Source organism: Balaenoptera ricei, chromosome 3 (genome assembly GCF_028023285.1).
Source record: "Balaenoptera ricei isolate mBalRic1 chromosome 3, mBalRic1.hap2, whole genome shotgun sequence".
Taxonomy (NCBI): Eukaryota; Metazoa; Chordata; class Mammalia; order Artiodactyla; family Balaenopteridae; genus Balaenoptera; species Balaenoptera ricei.
In genome coordinates this window covers 103,873,704-103,898,753 of record NC_082641.1, presented here as the reverse complement: position 1 = coordinate 103,898,753, position 25,050 = coordinate 103,873,704, and the positions used below count along the sequence as shown (strand labels likewise).

The 25,050-nt window shown below is 43.9% G+C and overlaps 1 protein-coding gene across 9 annotated transcripts in view; it reads left to right on the top strand.

Moving 5' to 3' along the window:
- The window catches only part of ZNF608 (zinc finger protein 608), a 112,208-nt gene extending 88,998 nt beyond the window's left edge, over positions 1 to 23,210 (top strand). For 8 of the 9 annotated variants that reach the window (XM_059916973.1, XM_059916969.1, XM_059916966.1 and 5 more), the window contains 7 exons: positions 12,771 to 12,858; positions 13,377 to 15,831; positions 17,523 to 17,940; positions 18,520 to 18,692; positions 20,058 to 20,211; positions 22,088 to 22,169; positions 22,734 to 23,210. In XM_059916973.1, coding sequence (XP_059772956.1) covers positions 12,771 to 12,858; positions 13,377 to 15,831; positions 17,523 to 17,940; positions 18,520 to 18,692; positions 20,058 to 20,211; positions 22,088 to 22,169; positions 22,734 to 22,740 — 3,377 coding nt within the window. In that variant the 3' untranslated portion in view covers positions 22,741 to 23,210. Of the gene's footprint in view, positions 1 to 12,770; positions 12,859 to 13,376; positions 15,832 to 17,522; positions 17,941 to 18,519; positions 18,693 to 20,057; positions 20,212 to 22,087; positions 22,174 to 22,733 lie in introns of those variants that run through there. The other variant, XM_059916971.1, reaches the window with a different exon arrangement.
- Positions 23,211 to 25,050: the final 1,840 nt, after the last annotated feature.

Sequence of the window (25,050 nt, the reverse complement as noted above, 5' to 3'; positions counted from 1 at the left end):
ACTGCCAAGTGGTAGCGTTGTCCCACCAAACATTCCGTGTTTGTGTTGGTATTAGAATTAGCGATTCAGGGTCTGTGGTGGGTACAGATCAGATTTTGGTCGTGTGTGTGTGTGTGTGTGTGTGTGTGTGTGTGTGTGTTCACTCTTGGGAGAATTACAAGGCAAGCTGGAAGGACGCTGAAATGTTGAGTCAGGTCTTCTTTCCCTGGAAAGAGGCGTATAAAACACACCCTGACGATGAGCAGCAATTAACAGTGCATTACTTTCTGGAAAAGACTTCAAGCTGGCTGCCCTGCAGGTCAGAGTCGATAAAGACTGAGTTACTAACAATAGCCTTGCTCTCTTGCTGAAACCTTGGACTTAACCCTAACTTCATCAGACCTTAGAAGAAGAGAATCATGTGAACAATGGGAGTCTTGGAGGTTGACTTGGGCCTAATGCTCAGAGGCTGTAAAAGCTGTCAGAGCGTTTGATGGATTGGCTCTCACGCCTTAGTCCCCAGTGCAAAGCTCCAACGGTCCAGCCTCTTCTCAGAGGCTTGATGTGCCACCTGGGGTCAGAACTTATCAGCCTGCGGGGCTAATGTTTCAGATGAGGCCAAAGTGCAGTCAATAATTTATATGGAAATTTGTGCTCAGAGTTGCAAGGAAAGCAAGTTTTGACTCGAATTCTTGTCGGTCCAAAAAAGAAGTCCAGGTCAACTTCAAATATTCCTGCTAACATCATTGTTGCGTGTATTAATACCATTTAAGGCAAACTTTAATTGAAGAAGAGAATTCAAGTCGTCATGGGATATTTATTTAGCATTTATCATGTGGAGCTAAATTTCAGAACCAGTAGGTGAATTGGGGAAGGAAGCACTGGCAGTTTGGAATTTATTAAAAAGCAAAAGCCAATCACCCCTAGGATGTAATCATATGACTTTGGAAACTAATGAAGTGTCCTTGGGGAGTGTCGGTTTACAGGCTCTGGAATTGAGGTCGGTGGTACTGACAGCATGGAGAGAAATGTTAGGTAATATCAAGGGCTAGAAGAGATACAGGTATCAGAGAGGAATTAGGTTTCAGTTAGATGCCTTGAATCCTTCATCTTGGTTTGCAGAGAAATGTCACCCAAAGTTAGCCGAGATGGCTGCGTGTGACTGTGTATGCGGGAGTGTGTAGAGAGCGTCTCTGGGTCCACGTAAACACATGTATTTATACACGCGGTATATAGAAGCAGACAGCCAAGCAGTGGCACCGAGCGAGGCTGGTCAATCAATAACCAGCTAAGTTTTGTTCTGCTCCAGCAAAACGATGACTTGCTCCAGTAAGTGCTAACAAAGGCCCTTTTCCCTGCGCTCTGCTCTGGGAGAGAGCACCGTTAGTCACGCTTCATTAGGCTTGTTTACAGAAAAGAGCTGGTCTCTAAGCATGTTATTGAAATACTTGTAACTCTGTGGGGCTGTTTTCTTCCCTGAAAGATAAGAACTTTGGAATGTGGGATGGGGGAGGGTGGGAAGGCAGCCTCTGACCATTGTCATGAAAACTGGTCTGCTCAGCTGGGGTCGGAAAGATGAGTTTGCATTTAAGCTCTAGCTGCATCCCCCGTCTCGTCTCGTTTCTGTCGTGGAGGTATTGGGGACCTTGAAATTTGCTTTTTGGTAATTTAGACAGATGTCGGGTGTTCGGTTCGCTGTTCCTGAAATCTTGATGTGAGGTTTCCTTACCCCAAGTTCAGAGAGGAGGCTTCAGGGATTTAGAATTGCATTTCTCAGTGGCTTTACTATTGAGTGCTGAAATGAGGAAACGTTTGCTTTAAACAGTGGATGTGGTAGGAAGGGTGACTTTTTATTGGTTGAAACTGGTGGTAGGTATAGAAGTAATAAACGTTCTTTCTTAAAGCATTGAAGTATAGTTGATTTACAATGTTGTGTTAATTTCTGCTATACAACAAAGTGATTTGGTTTACATCTATATATACATTCTTTTTTTAAATATTCTTTTCCATTGTGATTTATCATAGGATATTGAATATAGTTCTCTGTGCTATACAGTAGGACCTTGTTGTTTATCAAATAATAAAAGTCCTTAGTACTGGAATTTGCAGTCCCTAAGATTCTCAGAGATAGATAGATACACCACATGTTCAATAAGCGGGGTCACCAGGAATATAGGATAATTAGTACAGATGCGCATATCTGAGGTTGCTTCCCCTGGAAGCAACGCAGGAGGCCTTGCTTGCTGCTGGCTGTATTTCCCAGTGGGGGATCCTTAGTACGTTGGCATCTCCCTCCATTCTTCAGTGGGTGGACCTCAGTTACAGGAAGAGTCCAGAGGTGAGGAAGCCAGAGTTCATTTGCTGAGTGACTATTTTGTGTCAGTATCCCGTTAATTGCTTTCCACAAATTACACCTTCTTTGATAGTCATATTATTCCTACTCTGTAGATGGGGAAACTGAGGCTCTGAGAGGTGTAGTTCAGGATGAAGCAGCTACAAAGTGGGCTTTGAGCCTGGTGGGTCTATCTCCAGAGCCATCTCTCTTGGCGTTTAGGCTGTTCTGTTCCATCCCCAGTCACTCTGAGTCTTTCTCCTTCCCTTGTCCAGTCCTTGAAGTAAAATTGACTGCAGACTGAGCTTGATTAGACTTAATCCTTCAGTTTATTTTTTTTTTTCTATTACATTCTGAACCTGAGCCATAATTAATGTGGCTTCACTTACCAGAGGGTGTGAATTACCTCCCATGCTGCCTGCTGGCCATGGCCACCTCCAGGTGAGAACAGGGAGGGTCCCCAGTGACAGAAACCTCACTTATCCCATTGCCTTGCATTGCGAGGCTGACTCTGGCTTCTCTGACATCCGCGTTCCTCATTTCCTTTTTAGATGTGCAAAGATGGTGAGTCTTAGGGGACACACAAAATACACCCCTTTGTGTGCCAGATACATCAGAGCCTTCCCGTTGACGTACACACACACACACACACACACACACACGATTGAGAGAGGCAGTTTCTTGTTTTTCAGCTGCTGTTGTAAATTGCTATTTTAAATTTCAGCAAGTGGAATAATAGCAGAGTGATCATTTCCAGTAAATGCTGTTGGCCTTTGTAAAGAATGGCTTGTTCAGAGGTTTTATGATTTACGGGGACACAGCTGGTGGCCAGCAGAGCTGTAGGAATGTGTGCTCTCCTGGGCCCAGTAGAGCTGCAGATGAAAAGGGCCCAGAGCTGGCACAAAAGCAAATAAGCGCTCTGGCTTTAAATAAAGCATCATAATTTATATGAAGCCTGGCTCTTCAGTCCCAGGGAGATACATGCATCAGTAGCAGCTTTTTGATATGAGCATAATTGTCAATTGGTTCCCACTGTCTCCTTGTATCTCAAGGACTGGGGATGGTAAGAAATTACTTTAAAATGCAGTCCTAAAATCTCTAGTTGTGTTAACGCAGATTCTGACAAGCAATGCACTAGCATTTAAATCTGAAACTGCTAATCACCCACCGAGATTTATCTACAAGAGGTCTGTGAGGAAGACAGGTGATGAGAGGTATTGGGAGAACTGATGCCTTCATAACCCTTTTCCGAGCCAACCCCCTTTCCCAAGTGTGTGAGGGTTTTCAGTCTTAGATTTTATTTCCTTTGCATATTTCAGTTTCATTCATCTCAGTGATTACTTTGCCTCCCCTCTTGCTCCTTCCTCCCCTGGGCCTGCCACGGGGGAGCATTGGGCATGAAACAGACTGCAGCCTGCAGCAGGAAATAGGGACAGGGCAGGTATCTGTTAAATGACCTTTCAAATTCATGGCTTCCTGCGCCTTTCTTCCTCCTTTTAGCCCTAAGAATACTCTCTTTTAGGGGCAGTGGTGTAGAGGGGAAGGTTCTGCCTTCAGGATAGTTTATTTGTGGCCCGGTTTTGCTGTTCTATTTACCTGTTTTTCAAGTTGCAGAAACAGCATTGTGGAGATCCTGGATGCAGAAGTTGTTAGCTGAAAAGATCCTGTAATTAATATTAAGTGCAGGAAACGACTGGGCCTGATGATTTGAAAGGCCTGCATTCTTTCAGTTGCTTATCTTCAGTGGCCTGCGAAGCTGCAAGTGGGAGTGTATAGAGGCTGTTTCCCTCTCCTCCTGGGGCATGCTGGCTGTGTGCTGTCTGCCCAGGGCCCCTAGCTGTCTCCTAAAATAACCCTGTTAAAGGAACGATGTGTTACGAGGTAATAAAATAACAACCATATCGTTATCATGGCTCATTGCAGGCCTACTTCAATAAATACTTATCAAATACCTTTCCCAAACTTTGGAATGCTTTTATTTAAAGGAAGAGAAAATGATCTCCCAACGAGCTAATAACTGAAGCTTGTGAGACTGGATTGGGGCAGGGGAGTCCATTCTGTTACTGTTGGCATTGAACCCTCATCTTCCCAGGGAGAAAGAGAAGGGGGCGGGGGGATGAGAAATCATTCTCCTACTCTAATGAGGAAGTTGTGCCTCCAAAAAGGAGAGGGCCCGAGAAACCTGCCAGCGCTAGAAATCATTCATCTAAGTGCATCTGATTTCACATAAACTAATGCCTGCCTGCAAAGGAGCAGGAGAAAATTCAAGTTTAGAACTTTGCCCTGGAAACCAGAGTGGTGCTGTCGCTTATCAAGCCTCAAGGATACCTTACTGAGACTTTCAAAGACAAGAAATGAAACCTCTTTGTACAAATGTGTACGTGTGTACATATACTCCGCACAGGTACCTGTTCAGTTAATGCATTTAAGTTGCTCCAAATGTCTGTCTCAGAGACTGTTTTTTCTGTTCTGTCTCTTCTCTCTCTCTCTCCCTCCTTCATCTTTTATCTTTTACCTATTGTGTTCTGGCTGAGCCCTGATGGATCACAATCTGAAAAGCACCTTCTTGGGAGCACAGGGGTAGGGGGGTGAGGGGGCTTTGGACGCAGCCTGGCTAGACCCCCAAATGTCTATAATGACACCTGTGAACTATGAAACTTGCTAAAACATAAGTATTGATTATTTAAAAGAAGTAAAGCATCTCTTAGTGAATATTATTTGAGCTCCAGTGATCTGTTTTGATTTTTTAAAAATTATATCTTGGGCTATCAAAGTTTTCATGAAGGCTGAAACTTGTGTAATTCACTGCTCGGTCAGTGAAAATACTGTCACCATCCACATATGTGGTGCAAGCTCCCATGCAGATGTGTGGGACAGCATTTCTGTGTTCCTGGTGATGCCTTACAAAAAGAGCCTTATTCCTGCTCCCCCTTTTTACCCACAAGACTTCTTCACAGGCCATTGTATTTTCTAGAAGAGGGGAAGGATAACGTTTCTAGGGAAGTGAGAAAAGAAAAGCAGCGAGAGCTTCTTTGCGCTGACCAGTCAACTGGATATCGACCACCTGTCTTCACGGGAAAGAAATAGATGGCAGTGAATAAGCGAGAGTCTAGTTTTCCAAGAAGCTCAATGATTTTCCCAAATCAATACAGCTCGTCAGGCCTCAGAACAAAGGCTGCGGGGGAGGTGACAGTGATGGAAGTGGCTCTCTGTTCTTTTGTGTATTAAACCATAAGACCCATGGGGAAACAAGGTTTCTTTAGCCAGGTTTCTCCACCCCCTTTTCTAGGGCTTATTCGATGTATTGGGGTGGGGGGGAGAATACTTTAAGGTTTTTTGTTTTGTTTTGTTTTAAGATTCCCGTAGATTCTATCCCGATGATCGAATGTACTTTTGAAAGAGATAAGCACAGTCAAGTAAGAAAGAATATCATCGTTTAAAATGTAGATTAGAACAGCCTTTTGCCATTGCTTTTTGTTATTGGTTTAACACATTTATTTGAATTAAGGTCTTACATTTTTTCTTGTTATTTATGGACAGGCTTTAGACGAACCAGAAAGAAATGTCTCAGTGTTCAGATTAACCTCTGGCAAATAAAGAATCATAACTGTCCTCCCATAAACGGACCTTGTTCCTAATGTCCTGAAAATAACACCGAACCCTACTAGGAATGCTGAACTGTCATTGGAGAGGTTATAATTAACGTAGACAGCGTGGTGCCAGCATTTTCCAGCCGCCGACAGAGAACATCTATCCAAACCAGCAATTTTTAGCCCTTCATTCCTTTCATCTTTAAGCTCACTGTGCTTTCATAAAGCAGGACATTAACACCAGAGCAGTGCGTCTCGGGTTTATGACTGGGGTGGCGGCACACTAGGGCGTAAAGTGTTCATTACACTTCCCCTTGTTAATACTGCCCTATCTCCCAACCCCATTGCCTACACTATTTGTTCAGATAAAGCCCACTGTTCAGGGTGACTAATCGCAGCACTGTGTTCCAGATGGTTTGATTACAGGATGTGGTTAAAGTGACTCTTTAAACATTCAGCCCAGCAGTAGAGCTCTTTTTTAAAAAAAAAAATACTGCATTTTCTGGTCATGTCGCAACACTTATTTTCCTGGTCCTGGTGCTCCAGACATCCTCGGCAGAGGTACTAGGAAGGTCCCTCTGTTCTTTGGCTGTCAGGTACTTCATTGGCAACCCAGTTGTGAATTTAAAATTCCCCCCAATGATTATAAACTCAACTTTGTCCTTTGAAGAAAGACCTAGCTGAAGGTTTGAAGCTCTGAAGCCAGAAACATGAACAAGTGTACTAGACAAGACTCAGCTTTGTAAAAAGTACCAGTGTTGGGCACAACAGAATTTTAGAAGGAGGGAGTTCAGTACAGAGGAGTGGTGATAAATCCTACCTTGTACAATAGTCACATTGTATAAAAATAGAGAGTAATGTGATATCCTAAATACAGGAACTTTATCCCATACTCAGGAAATAGCATATTGTGGCATTTCTATTGTCACTAATGTTTCTACTAGAAAAAAAAAAAAAAATGGAAAGAAGGAAAGAAATGTGTACACTTAAAAAAAAAAAAAAAAGGGATTGTGGCATAAATGGGTTCCATTTCGGTGTTATTGGAGTGAGGTTTCTGTTTACTGCACTAGTGCACACCCAGGCCATGCAGATGTGGCAGTGTGAATAAGAGGCCCGAGAAACGATGTCGGATTCCAAATTCGGCATTTGCAGTGCTTGGCAAAAGACTTCTGTCCCAGGGTAAAAACTCTGAAAGAGTCTGTAAACTCTACTATAAACAGAGTTTGGCTGATCCGCTGGGAAATCAGGCATTTGCCCAGTTCTTGAGGAAACATCTTCACAAATCCCAGAAACAGTAATTCATAAACCATATTTATAACATCTTCAAAGCAAAATCTCTCCACGGAGAATTTCCTATCATCTTGAAGCTAGTGGGAGACGATGCTTATTGGAAAAGTACGGTAATCGTGAAAAGAAGACACTGGGTAGCATTCCCATCTCGATTTTCTTCAGTCGTCATCTAGTAGCCCCTGGGAGTCGGATGAACTCCCTCTGTGTGCTGGGCACCGTGCCCACAGGTACGGTAGGTGCAACAGTGCTCATGTCTTCAGGGAGTGGAGTCGAGTTGGAAGAGACAGGCCTCTTGTGTATATGAGTGGAGTAAGGTTTTAAAGGGACCGTGTAGTTTAAGACGGTCTCCGCAGTGTTCAAACAGTAAGAGTTTATTTGCTGCTCACCTATTGGAGTGAATTCGGTCTTCCTGTTGGATGGGGGTTCTCCTGGTCAGAGGGTCCCAGCTGAAGGAGGCTGTGCCATCTTCTGTGGCCTTCCGGGTTGCTGTAGTCTCCATGCCAGCGAGCCAGGAAGGTGGAGAGCTCTGAGGCACATGCACAGGAGATTGTTCTGGGCCAGGCCTGGCAGTGGCACTTATCAGTTCACTTGCCTTTCGTAGAACTGAGGGACAGGAGCGCGTCTAACCGGTAGGGCGGAGGCTGAGAAAGTGTCTAGCTGTGGACTCAGAGGGAAACCGCAGATTCTGGGGAGCATCCACTGGGGAGAGGACTTGGATGGAGCGTAGTGGGGACTCAGGAGGGAGTGGCCGCTTTCTGGTGGTATGCATGGTCTGTGTGTCTGGAGAGGATTCATAGAAGAGAGAACGTTAGACTTGGTCTCTGCTTGGTCCTAATTCATTAGGAACCTGAACTTTCCTTGGGGATTTGGTCAAGTCCATCTTTAAAGGTTTTTTTTCCCAGGGCAATTAAAAGTGTGATATCAAGAATGGTTGAAGAAACTTGTTTATGCTGGAGGGGAAAAAAAGAGGGCAACTGGAGACAAAGGGAATATCGATATGGTCATTGTCCTTGCGTGGGTGAAAGGCTGTCAAGTGGACTGTCTGTAGGTTATCAGAAGGCACAGCCAGGACCTAGGTGTTCAAAGACAGATTGTAGTTCAGAACCAGGAACAACTTTTTAACAAGATGACTGGAAAATATCAGGACGGTCCTGGGTCCTGGTGAGACACCGCCCTCCCCCCCACACCTCCACCCCGTCAGCGATGAAGCAGGAGGGAAAAGGGACACGCAAATATGAGGGCCTTGCGCTACCCACTGGCCTCTGTCTCATAGCTATTATATCCTTGTCTCCATCACGGTCCTCTCTCCCTTCAGTAGCTTGTGACCTACAGGTTTCTACTCTTACTATCAACTTTCCCTTCTATACCACTAGCTCAGATTCCCAAAGCATGTCCTTGTTTAGTTACCTCTGCTTCAGTTGCCCATCACTGGAACAGTCAGAGGCGGCCAGGGTTAGGAAAAGTGGTCTAGGAGCCTAGTCACCTGAGACTACCCTCTGAGCAGGGACTGTGGGCAGGGCGGTTACTATGAAAGTCACATCCTGGGTCTAGTTTAATCAGATGGATTAAGGGGCCTACTCTCTAGTATGGGTAATATGCAAACCGTACTTCCACTTCTGGAATACAGGGTATCCCTATGTCCGGCTACAAGTTTGCAGACCCTTAAAAGTATAGAGTTTGTATGGAGTTACAGGCAAAAAACATGGTTGATTCTGTAGCACCAAATAGGTTCCTAGGGTTGTATACCCTGTAGATGCACAATAAATGCTTAATGGGCCTGACCATCTCTCTGGGAACACTTAACTGCGAAGTATTGACAAGAGGAGATAATAGAACACTGTGAATGTGGAATCCTTATGGGATCTCAGGGCTCTTCTGGCTTTTATAGAGATAAGGAAAGGGCTCAGGTTATAGAACACAGAGCACCTTCTTACTAAGTGTCCTGTAGGTAATATGCTTTGTGGCGGCAGCAGCTTAGATTGTGTACCAGTATCTAAGACATACCCTTAATACAAAGAAGAAAACGCTGTGTGGGAAGCACACCCAAACCATCCGTTGCTCTCTTCAGCTTTATTTTTACTTTATTGGTAATAATCTTAAGATATTTTTCAAATATAAAGTGTTACAGGGCAGGCATTATTAACATTCTGAGAAAGACGATGCCCAGTCTGTGGGTGGGAAGGGAAGATAATAAATCTGGTGGGATACCTGAGAAGATAAAGATGAAAAGGACTTGTACAGAGTGTCCCCAGCACCTTGCAAATTGGCCACATGTTTGAAGGAATAAATGTGTAGTAAGAGAAATATTAACTCTTTTTGGAATAAATGTACATTTGTTTTTAGTTTATATATGATAAGTGAGAAAAATAACCATGCCCAGGTTTATAAAATTCGAATTTGGACTTCTGAAGGACTCATGTTCATGTTGGGCATTTACGCCTTTAAAAAGTATAGTCTGAAAAAAAAAAAGAAAAAAAAAAAAAGTATAGTCTGCTTTATATGGCCATGGGTTACAAAGTGTTCAAGATGCTGTGACTTCAAAATGATAAGCCTTTTATATCTTTTAGAACTAAACATTACCTTTGTACTTGGCCCCTCACAATAGGATGTTGTCTAAACATAGACTTCCTGACAAAGAAACAGTACACTTTGTAGTTTATATGAGAAGCATTCCTTAAGCCTTCATTCCAATACAGAGCAGATTTGGCTGCGTAAACATGTGCGTGCGTGTATTTGCACGTGAATTCTAGGCAGACATAAATATTACATGACATTGTGAAGTGGATTGTGCACATAAAGAAAAATAGACCAAGCACACGTATTTAATTAAGAAACTGTTCAAAATCTTCCAGGGAGTAGAGCATTTATTTTGAACATTTTTTAAGATAGAGGGATTCTAGGAAAATTAGGCTGACTTACTGAGGCCCTTTGAAGTTGAAAATACTTTTTTTTTTTTTTTAAGAATGATAATGATTATAATACTGTCACTTGTACTTAGATAAGAGTGTGGCTTCAAGAAATAAGTGTCAGGCGATGGGAATAGTTTTGCAGCGTGGAAGTTGCAACTTGTGTTTCTCCCATGCGACAGCTTCACCCGATAACCCCATCTAACCAACGATTAACTGTGTGTTGGGGTCCCGTCCTTCTCTCCGGCCCCCGCGTTTCCCTTTGTCCTGTTCCGAGACCAGGAATTTGATGCTGAGGGTTGTGAGCGGGCTGGCGTGATGTGTGTGCGTGGAGCTGCGCAGTGTGGGTCATGCTGGGAAAGCCAGCACGGTCACGCGGACAGTAGCCTTTCAACACACGGATCAGCCCGCGTTGATTTACGGAGCTGGGCAGCCCTCTCGTCCCCAAGAGAGCCCCGGCTCAGGGAGCGCGCCCTCGCCTCGTGGCCAGCCCGCCACCGCGGCCGCCTCTTCCCCTGGCGATGCTCCTTTATCCCGGGCTGCTGCCTCGCTGGTCCGGACGGCCGCCCTCGGCTCAGCCAATCAGACGCCGGCGTTCCCAGCAGGCGTCGGCCAATCCGCGGCCATCATTTGCTGGAAACGCGAAACCCTTTGGGGAAAAGCAATAACAAAAGCCTTTCACTGCAGACAAATGTTAAGTGTCTGTGCAGACTTTTCCTGTTTTTAATTTTATTACTGTAAGAATGGAGGGTTTGTTGTTTCTTTCATGTTTCCTTTCAAGCAATTTTAATTATACATTTGTGCTACATCAGGGACTCTGGAACGCAGTGTTTCAGCCTATTGGGTCTAAAGCTAAAATGCAGTACCCTTCTGGCAGTACAGATAGATTCCTGCACTGTAAATATAGCTGACATGCTAAAGAATTTTAAGCAGCTGCAAAGGTCTTTGACACCACACACAGTGCCCCAGAGAGTAGATGATGAGAAAACCAGCTCGTCTTCCCCTTCGCCTTGTCTCTCACCCCCTCCCTTTTCCTGAAGGGATGTGCTCATAAAGAATCCTTTCCTCCAATTGTTCCGTCTTGTGCACATTTTGACCAAATGCCTAATTACCATCGATTCTCATCTCAATAAGAATTTTTATACTCAATGGCTTTAATTTTTTTTTTTCCCTGAAGGAGTTAGAATGGAGTCAACTGTGATTTGAGGAAATGCTTGCTTTGCTTCGTGCTAACTCCCCCCCAACCCCCCCCCCTCCCCCCATTGATATAGTGAGTAAGTTCAGCTGTCACCTAAGTAATAGTAACACAGACCATATGGGAAACAATTCTTAAATCTCTTTTTGGGCCTTTTGAAAGAAATCCTTTCTTCCCCACTATTTGAGTCACAACGATGCAAATATTTTACCTGCTGTTAAAGACATTCCCAAGGAAATAAGTCTTACCTTGTGAGGTGTCCCTTACCACAAAGGAGTTCAGTACAGATTTGCTGCAGAATTCAAAACGGCAGTGAGCAAGTGAGTAAACCGGCTAGAAATAGACTGAGTATTGCCCCTTGGTGTTTCCAAGAAAGAAGGGGGAGTGGTGCTTTATAGAAACTAAGACACACTTAAATACTTCATTTCTTTACCCTAATATTTTATGTGTGTCTCAAAATCTAGGTCCTTTTACTGTATGCTTTAAAGGAGTGAGTTAAAAAAAATATGGCACTTGTCCTCTAGAGAAATAAAGAGGATGTTATATTTTGTTTCCGTGTGACATTTGGTATATACTAAGTGCACTTAAGTTTAGTAATTCACAGATGCAGTGCTAAATTAAATTGTCTGTCTGCAAAGCAGTTGGGAAAAGCAGAATGGCTTGCAGGAAACAAGCCTGTTGGTTTTGAGGTTGTTGTTTTTTTTTTTTTCTAATCCACTGTGGCAAATGCTTACTAAAGTTGATTCTAAAGATAACCCCAAGAGCAAACCTATTGTGCACATTTATTTTCTTAAGAGGGCTATTTTAGGAGTCCTTAATATGAAACAAGACCAAACAGTGAAACAGATACCATACCAAGGCTGATTCTTGTCTCACAAAGCCAGAGAGGGGAGGATTAGGAAAGAGAAATCATAGCTGATTGTCTGCTATCTGAACTCCAAGCTCCCACTTTCCACCCCCCTCTAGACCTATTTTTGTGCACGCGCATCATTTTTTTCCTAAATAAAAATCACCGTTATTTTATACTGTTGAATTGGAAGCAAAACCGATCCCTTTCAGTCACCTTCTGGTTTGAGCACTGGTAACTGGGGCTTAGTTTTTGTTGGCTGCTTGCCAAACGAAAGCAATTATGTGTAATAATAGAAAAATTAAGAGGTGAGTGTTGCCGTTTTACAGCAGGACACGGCAAAAACCATTTCCTTCTGTCAGCAGTATCTTGATTACACTCTCACACGTAGCCCTTACCCTTTTGTACCACGCGTGTATGCTCGTGCACACACACACACACACACACACACGATTTCCTGTGGGTTTTTGCTTGAGGTCACTGAAACCAGAAAGAGGAAGAATGCAAACCACAGCTTTTGAAAGCAAATGAGAATAGAGCTTTGCTGGTAAAAAGAAGAGTAATAATAAATGAACTGGAAGTAGGGTAATTTGTGCTAACCTTGGTCCGTCTTCGTTCCCCACTCCTGCAGGTGTCCTAGTGGTCAATGTCACGTGGAGGAACAAAACGTACGTAGGGACCTTATTGGACTGCACCAAGCACGACTGGGCCCCTCCCAGGTAGGCATGGAGCCTTCGACTTCAGGCTCTGTTTTTCTCTCCTCCTTCCTCTCCTTCCCCTCTCCTTCCCCCATCCTCTCTTTGCAAGGAGACTACAGAGAGAGATTAATAATGCATAAAAGTCAGTTTGTAATTGAAACCAGGCAAAAGAGCAATAGGCAATTCAGGATTGAATACGGTAAAATGCAGATGCTGGGTTGCTTTTTTGTAGGGAGATCGCTACTTCCTGCCCCTTCTCTTTCTCCTTTGTTTTCTTTTTCTTAATATGGGAATTTGAACTGGATTGGAAACTTAGCTACCCGAGCTGGTTTTCTGAGGAAGAACGTTAAGCCATCGGTAGCCTGTTCTTTTGCAGGTGTTGAAATTGTCAATGGAAGAATCGGGTGACTTTTCTTTATCTGGGCCCAGCCCTCAAGCTGCTAGGGTGTTGCCTGCTCTTTAGCTGCATTGCGCGCCTTGTGATTTCACTTGGCTCCTTTGGGGATGCTCGTTTTGACATCTGTTACTTGCTTCCCTAGGTTCTGCGAGTCACCGACCAGCGACCTGGAGATGAGAGGGGGCCGGGGCCGGGGGAAAAGAGCGAGGTCTACCGCAGCCGCCCCGGGCTCGGAGGCCAGCTTCACAGAGTCCAGAGGGCTGCAGAACAAGAACAGAGGGGGGGCCAATGGGAAAGGGAGGCGGGGCAGCCTCAATGCCAGCGGGCGAAGGACACCCCCGAATTGTGCCGCCGAGGACATCAAAGCCAGCCCCTCCTCCACCAACAAAAGGAAAAACAAGCCTCCGATGGAGCTAGACCTGAACTCCAGCTCCGAGGACAATAAGCCCGGGAAGCGTGTCCGCACAAATTCGAGAAGCACTCCCACCACCCCTCAGGGGAAACCAGAGACGACTTTTTTGGACCAGGGCTGCTCTTCTCCAGTGTTGATTGATTGTCCGCACCCAAACTGCAACAAAAAGTACAAGCACATCAACGGCCTCAGGTACCACCAGGCTCATGCCCACTTAGACCCAGAGAACAAGCTGGAGTTCGAACCAGACAGCGAGGGCAAGATCTCGGACTGCGAGGAGGCCTTGAGCAACGTGGCGCTGGAATGCGGCGAGCCAAGCACAAGTGTATCGACTTACGAGCAGGTGAAGGCGCCAGTGTCCCCTGGCTCGGGGAACCCCCCCGGAACCCCCAAGGGGAAGAGAGAGCTGATGAGCAATGGCCCGGGCTCTGTTATCGGATCGAAGCCTGGGAAGAATTCTGGCAAAAAGAAGGGCCTCAACAGCGACCTCAACAACCTTCCCGTCATCTCCAACATGACGGCCACCGTAGACAGCTGCTCGGCAGCAGACGGCAGTTTGGCTGCCGAGATGCCCAAACTGGAAGCAGAAGGCTTAATCGACAAGAAAACTTTGGGAGAGAAAGAAAAGGGCAAAAAAGCCAACAGTTGCAAAATGGACAAAAATCTCTCTAAGCTTAAAAGTGCCCGGCCCATTGCCCCCGCTCCGGCCCCAACGCCGCCACAGCTAATCGCTATTCCCACTGCAGCCTTTACGGGCACCACCACGGGGACCATACCCGGACTGCCCTCCCTCACGACCACGGCGGTCCAGGCCACACCAAAGAGTCCTCCGTTAAAGCCCATTCAGCCAAAGCCCACGATCATGGGGGAGCCCGTCACCGTGAACCCAGCTCTCGTGTCGCTCAAAGACAAAAAGAAAAAGGAGAAGCGGAAGCTGAAGGACAAAGAAGGGAAAGAGACGGGGAGCCCGAAAACGGACGCGAAGCTGGGCAAACTAGAGGACGCCAAGGGGGCTGGCAGAGATGTATCCGGGCATTTTTTAAAGGACCATCTCAACAAGAATGAAGGGCTGGCGAACGGACTGTCCGAGTCGCAAGAGAGTCGGATGGCCAGTATCAAAGCCGAGGCCGATAAGGTTTACACTTTCACCGACAACGCTCCCAGCCCTTCCATCGGGAGCGCCTCGAGGATGGAGTGCAGCGCTTTGGTGAACGGGCAGGCGCCCGTGGCCCCGCTGCACGTGCTGACCCAGAACGGGGCCGAGAGTTCCGCGGCCAAGACGAGCAGCCCTGCCTACTCGGACATCTCTGATGCTGCCGATGACGGCGGTTCTGACAGCAGGTCGGAGGGCGTGAGGTCAAAGGCCAGTTCCCCGTCAGATATCCTTTCTAGTAAGGACGGTGTCGTAAAAGGGCATTCTTCAACGACAGCACAATCATCTCAGATGAAAGAGTCCCACTCTCCCTATTACCATGGCTACGATCCTTATTATTCTCCGAGTTACATGCACCCTGGGCAGGTCGGTGCCCCTTTAGCTGGGAACGGCGGGAGCACGCAGGGAATGAAGATCAAGAAGGAGTCTGAGGAAGATGCGGAGAAGAAAGACAAGGCAGAGCAGCTCGAGGCCAAGAAAGTGGACCATAATTCTGCATCCTTACAGCCTCAGCACCAATCGGTGATCACGCAGAGACACCCAGCCCTGGCTCAGTCACTGTATTATGGCCAATACGCCTACGGGCTCTATATGGACCAGAAGTCTCTGATGGCCACCAGCCCTGCCTATAGACAACAGTACGAGAAGTACTATGAGGACCAGAGGCTGGCAGAGCAGAAAATGGCCCAGACTGGGAGAGGAGACTGTGAAAGGAAAAATGAGCTCCCCTTGAAAGAGCTGGGCAAAGAGGACAGTAAACAGAAAAACATGCCATCGGCCACAATCTCAAAAGCTCCCTCTACTCCGGAGCCTAACAAAAACCATTCTAAACTAGGGCCGTCAGTGCCTAATAAATCTGAGGAGACAGGTAAATCACAGCTTCTCTCCAATCACCAGCAGCAGCTTCAGGCCGACAGCTTCAAAGCTAAGCAGATGGAAAACCACCAGCTTATTAAGGAGGCTGTAGAAATGAAATCTGTCATGGACTCTATGAAGCAGACAGGTGTAGACCCAACCTCGAGATTTAAACAAGTAAGATTGTGGAGCGTGGTCCCCACAGGGAGAGAGCAGTCTGAGACTTGTACATGGCTGGGCTTGATCTGGTTAAAGAGTTCTTCACAGGAAATCCACCCAAGGGTTCCTTAGGCTGGATTCCTCTTCTCCTGAAAAATATTTTAAATGATTCTCTCGGGAGTTCTTGTGTACCTCTGAAATGTACATTGCTCACTGTTTCCTTGTCACGTTGTGTCGTAAAAAGAACCTTGGCCATGTGCTTTGCAGACTCATGTTCCCTGCCATTAACTAACTGACTCTGATGAGGTCCCTTCATTTCTTTCTGAGTCCAGAGTGAGGGAATTCTACCCTATAGCGGCTGAGTTCTCTTCTAACTCTGAGATTCTGAGTCTGAGCACTCAAACAGTTTGTTCTTTTACATTTTCAAATTCATTTTGGCAGCTTCTGGGCAGATTAAGACGGGGACCTTAAATTCACATTTCCCACTCATCTTTTTAATGAAACTCGGGGTGTCTTGAAGTGCCTAGAGTTCCATTTTACGCTCTACATTAAGGGCCTCAAAACAGAGCTCAGTGCTTCTCGCTTGTGAGGAGAGCAAGGAGTCTGGGCGGATGGGCCTCAGGCAGTCATCCCAGAGCCCCCCGTGGTCAGCCAGTCTGAGGTTAAATGTGCCAACACCTGAAAATCGGTCACCATGAAACCACACGTGTGCCAGTACTTTCTGTCACAATTCAGACGTCCTGACTCAACTGCAATCCCACGAGTATTAATTCTGGTATCTCCCAGCATCCCAGCCCCCACTGAGAGGGAGGGGGGCTTAGAGGTCCCTGGTGAATAAGAGCAACAGAATCCTTTCTTCATGCTCATTTCTGTCCCAGAGTTGGGCCTTAACCCTAGATACCCAGTGGGTTTATATCATGAATGGGATGGGCGCGGGGGTGGTCACAAAGGCCATTTGAGGACCCTCAGTTTCCCCATTTCTGGAGGCTCGAATCAAGCTGTGACTTCACAGGGCTGCATTAGAACTATACAATTTGGGAGATTTATGGATGCCTTTGTTTCCTGGTAGAAAAGCCATAGTGTGTCCTGTTAATTTTTAATTTTGTTTTGATTAAGATGTTAGCACATAATGAGACGTGATCCGGTTATATTAAGCCTCAGCTGCAGTAGGTGAAGAAAATGTATTAGGAAACCAAGAGTTTTCCCCTCTAAATGATGTAAATTGATATAATAATTACTTAAACTGTAGTAAAACTTAACTTAAACAGTAAGTAAAACATTGTTATCAGCTTGAGTTTTCTTAATTCTTCTTACCTGTGTGAGGTGTTAAAAGGAAAGTGAGGGTAAGATTAAACATGTCTGAGGATGTTACTTAATGTTAAGAAGTGACATTAACAGCCCAGCTCTGAATTCCAGCGGAGCTAAGTTTTGAAGCTCAGCTCCACAAACTGAGCAGCAGTGTGACCCTGATATTACTTGAGCTTGAAAAACTTAGCTTTTGTCTTCTGTAAAAGGGATTGTTAATAATGCCTACCTCAGACGTTATTCCTCTGTAAGAGGAGGCGGTAAAGCTCATTGCATAGTGCGAGCATATAAATAAATGTGAACTTAGAAGTAATAGTAATCGTGCTGTCATGGTGATGAATGAGTTTTTCTTGCAAATTGAAATTTTGAAACAAGTCTTTTTTTTTTTTTTTTTTCAAAACCAGGATCCAGATTCAAGGACATGGCATCATTATGTATACCAACCCAAATACCTAGACCCGCAAAAGTCAGAAGAACTTGATAGAGAAAAGAAATTAAAAGAGGATAGTCCCAGGAAAACCCCCACCAAAGAGGGTGGTGTGCCCAGCCTTCCTGTATCGTTAACGAGCATCAAAGAGGAGCCCAAAGAGGCCAAGCGTCCTGATTCTCAATCCTTGGATGAGAGCAAGCTGAAAAACGATGATCGCAAGACTCCCGTGAGCTGGAAGGACTCTCGGGGAGCCAGAGTGGCCGTCTCCTCCCCCATGAGTCAGCATCAGTCCTACATACAGTACTTGCATGCTTACCCTTACCCGCAGATGTATGACCCCAGCCACCCTGCATACCGGGCTGTTTCTCCCGTCCTAATGCACAGTTACCCTGGTACGTGTCACGGGTTCTCACTGTATTGGAGGGAAGAGGCTGTGTTCAAATACTAGCTATTTTAAAACTCAGGATAAATTAGATGCTTCAAGAGTGACCTTTGTTTGGCTTGTATTTAATGCTACTTAAAGAAGTCCCAAAGATGAAACGGATTTAATGGAAGAGTTTTCTTTTTTTAGACGAAATGTCAAGAGTCCTTAGCTCTAGTTTCCATAGGCTCCGATGGTCTGCTGCAGCCATTAGACTGACAGATACTTTATGGCCTAGGAAAATATTCTGAGCACTTACTGTCATCATCATAACAGTTACTATTCCTTGGAGTTAAACGGACACATAAACATATGAAATGGCTGGAAGCTCAGTTCTTTTTAGAAATCTCTGATCATCGGGATGAATTAACTGGGAAAAGAGAATCGGAGAACCTAGATACAGTTTAACGATGACGTAGCCCATTCTTAATGCAATATTCCCTACTTTCAGATCTCCGACTCTTGTCCCAAATTCGTGTCATCCAGATGTTTTTGGTTTTTTTTAAGATGTCGTCTGTAACTTGATGTGGCATTTGTTGTGTATCTGCAGGGGCCTATCTCTCGCCAGGATTTCATTACCCTGTTTACGGGAAGATGTCAGGGAGAGAAGAGGCAGAGAAAGTCAATACCAGCCCTAGCATCACCACGAAAACAACCACTGAATCGAAAGCACTGGATTTGCTCCACCAGCACGCCAGCCAGTACCGCAGCAAGTCTCCCGCTGTATGCCTCCTTTTGTCATCACTTACAAGTACTATGTTTCAGGGGGAGAAAAGCAGACAAGCTAGAGAACAGTCTTGAAATATAAATGGTTTTGGAACCCAGCTGTGATTTCAGGGTGCTGTTTTAGTCTGATACGGAAAGAATGGCATGTTCAAAAATAAGATGCTTTCATACATGGGGGAAAAGATTGTTAAAGCGTGTAAGGTAGCAGCAGTCTTTTCTGTTGGCAAATCTATACCTTGCTTACCCAGGAGGATGCTTGTTAGCCGGACATTTAAATTCATAGGAACCAACCTTGGGCGTGAAATATTTGTGTTGCACTCGTGTGCCAGAGTGAGTCACTTGGCTAAGGAGTGATGGCTGTCTCTGTTGTGCTTTGACCTTGACTCCTCCACACGTCCCTGTAACTCCGCGGAAGTGATTCAGACATGTGTCTTTGTGAAAGACGGCTCCACTCCCACGCACCCACCTCCCCCAGAAAAGTGCAGTTGCTAGTCCTAGAGACTGTTGGGAAGAGAGAAAATACAAAGGATGTGGTAGTTCTTGCCTAGAAAAGAGAAGTTCGGAATAAATTAAAATATAGGCACCGTAATGTGCGTCTGAGTGTGTCTACCTGAGACTCTGTAAAGAAACCGGGAAAGATGATAAATGACTCTTTTCCTAAGAGTACTCCTTCTAGTGTGAAGATTTTTTTCAAGTAAGAAAAAGAACTTTAGCGAAAGGGTGGTTAAGTTCTAGTGGGTAAAAATGTCTCGGAAACCCACGATCCTTAACCACAGTATGATTTGGGAGAACTGGAGCTTCTCTTGAGTGTTCAAAGATTGAGAGATTTTGGAATACTTCCGGAGGCGTAGGGCAGTGATTTGCTTTGCTTGATATTAACATATAATATTAGGTTGTATGTTCTCAACGGAGGCAAATATAAAGGTAGGCTTAAAATTGTGAGATATATTCCCCTCACAAATTGTAATTAATATAGAAGAGTAATCAGAAAACTTGACCTTAAAGAAATCTCTAGAACGCCTTCTTCTCCTGATCCCTATGTGCAAGTTGTTTCTAGGAAGAAATTGGGTCGATTCTAAACCTGCAATTATGAGTGAGATTAGAGAGGTCCTCTTATTTCAGTCATTTGAGGAAAACATTGATGCTGCTTTGGCACAGAGCAGTACTTTAGTGTTGGCTCAATTCCAGTTGAAACTAATGCATGTCTTTTGAAATGATCTTCCATTAATAAAGAATTTTAAGTGTTTGTGTATTTACTTTTTAATCGTTAGCACCTATTGCCAAAGGGAGCAAGGTGGTTTCCTACGCTCCTAATTGTTGTTCAGAGGATAAAGGGGGGAATCTCTCTCTTTTCTGTTGCAGCCTGTGGAAAAGGCTTCAGCTGAGCGGGAGCGGGAAGCGGAGAAGGAGAGGGACCGCCACTCCCCCTTTGGCCAGCGGCACCTGCATACACACCACCACACCCATGTGGGCATGGGGTACCCACTCATCCCTGGGCAATACGACCCTTTCCAAGGTCAGAAGCTCTGTCTTACTTGTGCCTCTGTTCATCCTGCTTTGGAAAACAGTTGCCAAAACTGCCTTTCTTGTCTTCAAATGAAAAGGTTGAGCTTTGAGTTAATTAACTCTGGGGAGGGTTTTTTAACACTTCTTTCCTGGTATTTCCTTGGGACGCAACTAAGGCTATTCCCACATCTCTGTGTTCTGTTGAGAAGTGAAATGGCTGCCACTTAATAATTGTCACTTGTTGATGTTATCGGTGGTGGCCAGTGTCTGGGGCACTGAATATAACAATCAGAAGATCAGATAGCTGCTGCGGGGAAATTGTGGAAGACAGGGAGGGTTGGTGGGAGGCTTTGGTGAAATGACTTGCCCTGATCTCTGCAGGCCTTGAAATTGCTCTTTTTCCCATGGAAGTAATGGGAGTCATGTAATCAAGCTCAACATTTTTTGTAACCTAATCCAGGGACTCTTCGAGCCCTTCACTCCTGGGACTCTTTCAGTAAAGAGGAGAAACATTTTTAAAGAGTCACAGCAACTGACGTGAGGAACCTTCAGTTTGTGATGTTTTAGTTGAGCATTTGTCCTAGCTCTGTCACCTCATGGCAGGGGTGGGGGAGTGGCACCGTCTTTACCAGCAGATCACTTGCTAGGATCTTGCTGTCTCAGCTTTGGCTGCCATAACAAAATACCACAGTTTTTATGGCTTTAAACAACAGAAATGTATTTCTGTTCATAGTTCTGGAGGCTCATAGTCTTAGATCAGGATGCCAGCATGGTTGGTTTCTGATGAGAGCTCTCCTCCCGGCTTGTGGATGGACGCCGTCTTGCTGTGTGCTCCTGTGACCTCTTTGTGCATGGGGGGAGCTGGGGGGTGGCGGGGGAAGAGAGTTACTCTCTCGTATCTCTCCTTATAGGGACACTAATCCTGTTGGTTCAGGGCCCTACCTATAGGACCTCATTTAACCTTAATTACCTCCTTATAGGTCCTATCTCCAAACACAGTCACATTTGGGGGTTAAGGCTTCCACATAGGAATTTTGGAAAGACACAATTCGGTCTGTAGTGCTTGCCAAGTCGCCTCTTACTCTGCTGTCTGAAAACAATAATAACAAACAATAATATGTTTGAAGATACTTCCAAAAGTAGGAAGCGCTATCCACATGTGAAGGGGTCATTTTAATTTATTCAACTCATGTTACTTGGTGTCAAATAGTGGTGTTAAAAGAGACCGTAGAGGACATAGAAGGAGAGAGTCATCTTCCTGAAGTTTACATTTGTTTCCTCTATTTTTTTCCAGGATGGTTTTCTAAAGAATTTTAAAGAATTTCCTATTCGGCAACTTCTTGGCCATTTGGAGCTATTACATTCTCTTACTGCTCCCTTTCTCTTGCAGGGTAAAAGTTAAGACTATTTCTAAGTTCAATTCAGTGATTCCATGTACCTCATGGGATACACTGGTGTTCAGTCACTGTGGAAAACGTTAAAGTGATAAAAGTTATTATGAAAGTATTGTATTCTAAGCAAATAGCATGTCGCTTCTATAATTCACTGTGACTTTTGATTCCTGTTGTTACCTGGTACCTGTCATTTCTCCTGAGCTTCCTATTCAGGAATGCGTGCAAACCATTTAGCACCATGCAGAGCCAGAGAGATGGAACGCTGTATTTGCTTTGAATAGCTATTAAGAAAACCGCAGAGTATTCAGTGAAGGGATGGGTACTGGTTAGACCGAGCAGTTTGTAGTCTGTCCTTGATGCATGAAACATTTCATGTGTGTGTGTAGAAAGGACAGATGGCTACTCACGGGGTCTGCAGCCTTTCACCATTGGGCCTGCGTCTACTTTTACGTTTCTGAAAGTCATAGAAACCCTGCACTTTTTCCCCATTAGGCTTGACCTCTGCTGCCCTCGTTGCCTCTCAGCAGGTGGCTGCCCAGGCGTCTGCATCAGGAATGTTTCCTGCACAAAGAAGGTAAATAGCCTCTATGTTTTGAATCAGTTTTCTAGATAGAGACATCTTAATGGTGGGAGGAAGCAAGTGTAGGCTTTTTAGACCAAACGCCTAGCTCCTAAGGGTTTGATATTGGAGTGAATGTGCTTATTTTACCACTATGCTTCACGTGCAACTTCCGTTCCATTCTTATAGCTGTAATGTACGTTAGTTATTAACTGACCTGTGTCTTAAACGGTTGAAACTTTCTTAGGTTGTCTTCACTGCTTTGTTAAAATAATTCACCATGACTCCCTTTGTTTTATTATGTTTAAAAATGAAGTTGCAAATGGAGGAATGTATTTCCATAGTGCTAAAGGTAATGTTTGTTCTTTGATATTTTCAATTACCCCTCAAGTTGTTTTAAAAAGGAAAATAATTTATTTTTCACGTTGTCTGTCATTACCCTTGTGTTCATTCACTTTCTATGGAATTGAGTTCCATGAATTGAGTAGAATTAAAGTGTCTGTTGGTCTTACAGTTTTCATATTTTCAGTGTCAAATGTGGATGGAACCCCTCTGCTAAGGTTTTCTTTTCTCTTGCAGAGAATAACAAGATTGGAAATGTACGTTGTCATGTGACTGGATCACATGGGGAAGCGCTTTATACAGACATCAGTTCCATGGTGTTAATTTGAAATGCCTTAATGGCAGGCAAAAACCAGTCATTTCATTTTTGTAAATTACAGATTTTATCAGAGAGTAACAAATGTTGCTGTAATTAAACTTCTGTTTTATATATATATATATATATACGTATGCATATATGTATATACACACACACGCATATATATATATATATATATATATATATATATATATATATATATATATATATATATATTCTTTACTTTTTGTATCAGTAACCAGGCTCGCACACATAGGGTCTGATGCCGGGTCGCAAACTGCTCAGTAAAGGAGATAAAAGATGTGCTTGTCAAATTGAGAAGTGTTAGCCACGGAAGGCTGCTTACTTTCTTTTCCTTTTGCTTTTCAATTGTAAATAAATAATGTTATGTATCAGTGTGCCTGAACCTTGCATATCCTTCATATATTTCCCGTAAGCCCCTCAGAAAGGCTAACTGTGATGACGACACTTGGGTACAATTTCGATGTCTGTTTGGTGGCTCCTGTGAAGATGCATCAGTGTAAAATGTTCCTGTAGTCACTGTTTGTACTTGTGTATTGTGGAAAAAATACTTTTGGAAGGCATGGGGTTGCCAGTACCACAAAAACTGTGTTGTATATAATGTAAAGATTAAAACGGGGAAATAATGAGCATCTGTGAATAATGAGGTGTCATTTTTGATAATCTTGAATGGCAAATAACCCAATAGCCTGCATACCAGAGACATCTGTGATTGTTCTATTACTTGAATAGTCCTGCAGTCCTTTTTTTTTTTTTTTTTTTTTTTAATGTTTACAATTATTCAGTTTTAGAAGAGAGAGACTTTAACGCCATTGCCTGGTTACTTGTTTTATGCTGTAATCTAGTTTATTTTATGTAAAATGTATATTGAATGCTTTCCTTTTTTATACCTGCCTTAAATAATTTGGCAATCAGAATTAAAAAGGTTTTTTTTTTTTTAATATATGTAATGGCTTCTTGTCTGTCTCATGTTATTTCTAGCTGGCTGATAGTATTTCTAATTTTCAAAGAAAGGTTCCTTAATATTATGAATGTCCATTGCATAAGATACAGTACAGAAATACTGACTTTTCATATATGACACCCAGGTTTAACAACCAAATAAGTGGATTTAATCCAGCGGATATATGTATCTTTATTGGGTATTTACTCAAATACAGAGTATAATATCACTACAAATTGATAGATACAGGTTTCTGTGGTATGGAATGATATTCCAAAGATGTCAGGCTTGTGACGTGTGGACAGTAGGTAAAATGTGTGAAAACTTGACTTGTCATTAAATTGTTTTACTAGCATATGTTATGCCGAACGTACAGAATTAACTGCTTTCTCACTTTTTTTCCTTTTCCTCGCTTCCCTTTTTCCCTCCCTTTCTCCCTCCTTCACAGCAAGTACTTTCTGAGCACCTACTTTATCCCAGGCACTGTACATGTGCTGGGATATAGCCATGAACAAAGCCGACAAAAATTCCTGTCCTCATAGAGTTTGCATTTTCTAGTAGGTGGGGTAAGCATAATAAAATATGTAAGTACTCTGTGGAGTATGTTAGATGGTTGATAAATGCCCTGGGGAGAAAAATAAAGTCTGGGAGTGGGCGTGAGGGATGTGTGGGTGTTTGTAACTATTGGGTTGGCCAAAAGGTTCATTCAGTTTTTTCCCGTCAGATGGCTCTAGTAAGTAGCGCTGAGTTGTCTTTAACTTCATTCGAAACAGTTTTGTTAGATTGTATTGTGACAGCTGTCATATTAGCGTGCATTAAAAAAAAAACATCAAAACTGGTGAATTTTTGTGTAGCCATTTTAATATTGAAGATGGAAGAAGAACAACATTTTTGGCATTATGCTTTATTGTTTCAAAAAAGGTAAAAAACGCAACTGAATCACAAAAAAAGATTTGTTCAGTGTGTGGAGAAGGTGCTGTGACTGATCGAACGTGTTAAAAGTGGTTTGCAAAGTTTCATGCTGGAGACGTCTCTTTGGACAATGCTCCATGGTCAGGTAGACCAGTTGAAGTTGATGGCGATCAAATCGAGACATTAATTGAGAACAATCAACATTATACCACCCAGGAGATAGCCAACATACTCAAAACGTCCAAATCAAACACTGAATATCATTTGCACCAGCTTGGTTATGTTCATCACTTTGATGTTTGGGTTCCACATTAAGTTAAGCGAGAAAAAAACCTTCTTGACTGTATTTCCGCACGCGA